Source organism: Aythya ferina (genome assembly GCF_964211825.1).
Source record: "Aythya ferina genome assembly, chromosome: 12".
Lineage (NCBI taxonomy): Eukaryota > Metazoa > Chordata > Aves > Anseriformes > Anatidae > Aythya > Aythya ferina.
This window is the reverse complement of record NC_140308.1, coordinates 12090103-12095301: the sequence shown is the minus strand read 5'-3', so window position 1 is coordinate 12095301 and position 5199 is coordinate 12090103. Positions and strand designations below refer to the sequence as shown.

At 48.2% G+C, this 5199-nt stretch overlaps 1 protein-coding gene and 1 long non-coding RNA gene across 5 annotated transcripts in view; one reads left to right on the top strand and one right to left on the bottom strand.

Moving 5' to 3' along the window:
- The first annotated feature begins 124 nt into the window (after nt 1–124).
- Nucleotides 125–4245, top strand: LOC311443485. Its single transcript, XR_014697283.1, has 2 exons — nt 125–1121; nt 2753–4245. It is a non-coding gene; the product is annotated as an uncharacterized lncRNA (long non-coding RNA).
- Nucleotides 2943–5199, bottom strand: part of CTCF (CCCTC-binding factor) — a 35071-nt gene continuing 32814 nt past the window's right edge. For all 4 annotated transcript variants that reach the window (XM_084533666.1, XM_084533665.1, XM_084533664.1 and 1 more), the window contains one exon: nt 2943–4500. In XM_084533666.1, coding sequence (XP_084389792.1) covers nt 4319–4500 — 182 coding nt within the window. In that variant the 3' untranslated portion in view covers nt 2943–4318. The remainder of the gene's footprint in view (nt 4501–5199) is intronic.

Here is a 5199-nt window from a genome sequence, read left to right as displayed (position 1 = left end):
CCCCTTCCAGCTCTCGGTGCCTCTTCCTGCCCCGTCAGGCAAGATTTACCCAGCGAGCAAGAGATGCGAGATGAGAGCGACACGGCCCACGCAAAGCCTGCGAGACCCCGCGCCGGGGAGCACCCTTGAGCTATCCGTGGAGGCCAGGAGCAGCATCCTCGAGTTGGAGGCTCCTCGGTCTCTTCTTGCCCTGCAGCCGGCGGCCCCAGGGTGGTTTTTGGGGACACGTTTCTGCCCCAGTGGCTGGAGATGGGTGGTGAGTGTAGAAAGAGAGGCTTCCTGCACGGGGAGGCCAGCCTGGCTCCTTCACCTTGTGTTGGGCACCCAAGGGTTGGTGGTGTTGGTGGTGTAGATGGGTGCTGGTGCCCATGGCGCGGTGCTTCTCCAGAGCTCAATGTCCCAAATTTCACACCCGGGTGCCCCCTGGCCAGCCCCAACCACTGCCCCAAAGCCAGGATGAGAAGCAGGAACTAACACACTGGGCACACACCAACCCCACTCTGCTCTCCCAAGGAAGGCTCCAGATTGGGCAAGAAGGTTGGAAGCAGTCCAGGATAGAGCAGAAAACTCTCCTGTGCAGTGCTGTGGGACTTCACTAGACACAACATTTCCCAGCGTTGGTTCAGCAGACGCTACCAGGGACTCAGAAGAAGGTCCTCAGGGAGGATGGTGTGCCCACCCCCATCCCTTTGCTCAGCTCCGTGAGGTTCCCTGCAGCCCAAGGCTTGCTGAGGTCCCTCTGGTCCCACCTCAAGCAGATCGACTGCTCCCTTCCATTTGGCATCAGGCACACACCTGCTGAGACCCTACCTGTCACGCCAGCCAGATCATTAACAAGATATTAATTAATAAGATGTTAAACAGTGCTGGTTGCAGGGTTGATCCCTGAGGACCGTGAACCACCAACATCAGCTTTCTGCTGACCATGACGAAACTGGTGGCCCAGCCAATTTTCCAGCCTCTGGAAACTGACTCCAGAGTGACTCCAGTTTGGCTATGAGGAGGCTGTAGGAGACCACGTTAAAGGCTCTACCAAAGTCCAGTTGGACATTCACTACTCACTTCTTGCCCACACAGCCTCCTTGGAGGATGTCAGGCAGGCTGGATGTGCCCACGACAAGGTGAATGTTCCCAGTCAGCTCTTTGGCTCTTGTCCACCTGGAAATAGCACCGAGAAGGGTTTGCTCTCAGAGGTGTCTGCCCGAGGCAGGAGACCCAGCTCAAACTAAATGAGGAAAACCAGGCTGTGTGACAGCGCTGGTTACTGAGCATGCATGTGGAAACCAGGTCAGCTGAGCAGACTGCGAGGTAGGAGTCAAGGGTGAAGAAAAAGGAGGAGAGTCACAGGTGATTGCTCCCATCCCCATGAAGCCCTTGCTTGGGCCTCTGAAAAAAAATACCCAAAGCAGTCTTTGATAAATTAACAGGCCCAGTCTATGTGCATGAACACTGCTCTTACCTATTTTGTTAACTACTGCTGCTCAGAAATCGTTTCCTCAGAAAAAGCAGAGCAGGAGTTGCCAGCGGTCCCTTGGAGATCAGCCGCAGCTTCCCACGCGTGCTGCTGCAGCAGGCTGCGCCTGGCGGGGCAGGAGCTGCCAAGAAACACAGCACAGTCAGCACAGCAGAGGAGTCGGGAGCAGTTCCTGCAGTCTTTGTCCAAACACACCTCTCAGGCTCCTTTCCGTTCAGCCCAGCCACGCACACAGCTATTGCTGGAGCTGGGGGAAGAGCTGGCAGCATGAGCCTTGGGATTTCTTGGGATTTCTTGGGATTTGGGGTCACTCAGGGCTGGGTGCAAGGCACAAACTGCGTGCAGACCAAGGATGGCCTCTGCTAGAGCGCGCACAGCTCCTCAGGGCACTATTGCAGGTCAGTAGTTAAAGCCATCACCAAACATCATCTTCCACGCTCCACTTGGCAGCAGAAGCCTGTCCCAGTGTCTAAGAGCTCGTGGCTTACCCGTCGGGCTCACGGAAGGCAGACTGACAGCATTCACTGCAACCCCAGGGACGTGGCATCGATACACGCCGCTGCTACAGCGCAAGCAGAACAGGGCAGAGGGATGGCAACAGCCCCTGATGGCTGCACATCCCTGCTCCGTCACACCAGCACACACTGCAGGACTACGGCTGCTGACACCTTCAGCTTTCTGGCTCACCACAAGGCATGCCTAGCTCTAGGCTTACACAAAATTGCATTTCCTTTGGAGCACTGCCTCTGCCTGAGGTATCTCTTCGGGTTCGTGAGCACACAAGCTCCTTACCCAGCTGAGGAAGCGCTTTGGGGTTTGTCCACTTCGGCTGCCAGACCTGGCTCCTCACAGGGCAGCCCTGATGTTTACATCTCCCACCTGCTGAAATAAGCTCCCATCCTCCTCAGGATTCCAGGCATCAACCCCAAGGCAGCTTTGCTCTGCAAGTTTAAGAAGGACCTCGTCTCAGGATCAGTGACAGGTAGTTACCACACACCTCTTTCAATACTCCTGACATTACTTCTTGCTTAGAGCTGTAAATGATACAAGTGTCAGTGAGCAGCCAGTCCAGCACATTTTACCTTACCTCTGCCCTGCAAATACCTAAATTTACCTAAATTGCCTAAACACAGCCCCAGCAGAGCAGCTTAGACACCTGGGACACAAAGGAGCTGCTGTAAGGTAGCTCCGTGCACTGCCTACGCCGCAGTAATGATGCCTGGTTATCTGCACACTCACCTGTGACTGACAGCAGCACGCCACGATTTCATTTCACAGCTTGCCACCCCACATTCAGCACGCTGTAGAGGAACACCCACGACGAGAAGAGCCCAGTGCACTGTAAGCAGCTGCTCCGTTTGCGCAGGCAGGCCTGCAGCATCCTTCCAGGAGGGGCTTTACAGTCCGGAGATCACTGCCAGCTCAAGCAGTTGTTATGCCCAAAGAAAGCAGCCGGTGAGCACGCATGTTAATCCATTATTATTTATTAGCTGTACAGCAGTATATTCTCCTTCCCAGCTTTCAAACCCCATTACATATTTTATAACAGTATTTTTTTTCCCATGTTGGCTTCCTAAAATAATGAAAAATATCACACAGTACAGCTAAGTACAAAAATGCATCAACCTAGAGTCTGATAGCTAAACTGATAGCTCTCTTAAAAGCGATACATAGAAGAAAAATTTGTTTGAAATCAGCAAGACTGAGGCTCTATAAAAAGCTTACATATTTTAACATGTGACAGTTTCATATACAGGCATCATTTGTATTTCACATTATTCCTTTTTTGTCTTTATTAGAGATCCAAAATTGTGTAATTACTGACCTATTAAAATTTCCTGGCCCAGGTTTTGAGGGCTGCAGTGACCCACTTATAAATCACCACTTCTGCCTTAACATAGGATTCATAAACACAAAATACAACTACAAGATAGAGCAAAGAAAATGTAGTCGTGAAGTTATAACTCAAAAAGAAGGTTAATTATACATGTTTCAAATGCCAGTTTTGTGCATTTCAAAACCAGATTTCATGTGTGGGTTTCTGTTGTTCTGCAAGCAATAGTCTGGGTACATCTCTACGTGATTGGTTATCAACAGTTTTTCCAACATTTACACTCTATCGATCTTCTTGTCACTTAGTTCAAAAGGAATTAAAATACTGGGGTTTATTTAAACTGCATTTTTGCATACCTCTTAATTAATGGAAAAAGATTTAAATGTAAAAAAAAGTTATTTACAAGCTTGACCATTACAGAAATGCTTTGCAGAAAGCAAAGCATATTAAGGACAGAAACCAGTTGGAGCATGCCAAAACTACCGTGTGCAGCCGACTTGGAGAACCGGAGCTAGTCAGTGGGGAAAAGCAAAAAACATTTTAAAAGTCTAGAACCCTCCCAAGTCTGCATTTACAGTTAAAAACACTACTGAGAGAAGGAGGCTCAAGGACTCTGGGAACTGGAAGGGCAAGTCCGGAGTGGTTTACCACATACTCTAGTCAAGGCTTCCACTTTTGTATAATAAAAATTGTTGCATGTAAAGCTGGCCCAAGGACCGTGTTTACGATGCAGTTCAGAGCAAAACTAATCAAGCACCTCACAGGAAACCCTCAAGGACTCCAAAATATTTCCTAATGTTCCATGATCCTGTAATGCTAACATAAAACAGCAAGTTCTAGTTAAATCACATTCTAACATCATTTTGAAGTTTTATTTCCCAGTATGTTTGGTAAAATGGTCTAAAATGATGCATTTCCCAAAGCCAAGAAAAAAGGTAAAAGGAAAAATAGATTTGAGCCGCTTAAACACAGCCCAGGCCAGTTCAGTCATCCAGCGTGGTCTTCCTCCATCACCGGTCCATCATGCTGAGAATCATCTCAGGAGTGAGGTCTCCGTTTGGAGCTTCCACTACAGCAGGCTGAGCTTCCTCCTCTTCCTCTACTGTTTCTGCATCGGGTTCTTTCTTTACTTCAACTATAATATTTTCAATTTCACCAGTGTTCTGGTCTTCAACCTGAATGATTGCTGCAGCTAGAAGGGCAGAAAGAAAAGGGTGAGGGAGAAGAATTACACCTTTTTTTTTTTTTTCTGTTGTTGTTCCAGAGCTGGTCTCATCAGATGATTTTTTTAGTAGGCATTTAGACTCTTGCATGGAAAGAGAAGGCGGGGCCCACAATGAAGGCATTCCCACATCAGTGCAGTGATTCACTCTGCTTCACTCATCTAATCATCAGCCTTCTGTTTCCTTGCCTCTGTATAAATACTTGCTACCAGCACAAGTATCATAAGCTACACTGGAACTTTAAGACATTACACAAAGGGGATTTTGCAGAGTAATCCACAAACAAGGCTACACCAATGTCTGGATGTGTATCCAATCAGCCTCTCTTCATTCATGGTGCAAGGAAAAGCTTCAAATTTAGGTGAGTCTGGTGACACTAGTGACAGAGTCAGCACAAAATGCTTCCACAGGTTGTTATTCTAGGAAGGCCACAAGGACACATCTGTAGCACTGAGCAGACAGCCAAGCCCTGGGGAGCCATCACCCCCTGCAGGAACAGATTTGCCTTTCCTGCTTTGTTCCTAGTTGGTTGTTTTGTGGTCTTTTTTTTTTTAATTTCAGACTTTGCAGTTATTGATTTTTATTCTTAAGGAGAAAACTCTACAGTTGAAACTGTCTGCACTTATGTTATGCTCAGCAGTGTGTTCACTTGTGGTTGAAGTGTGTTA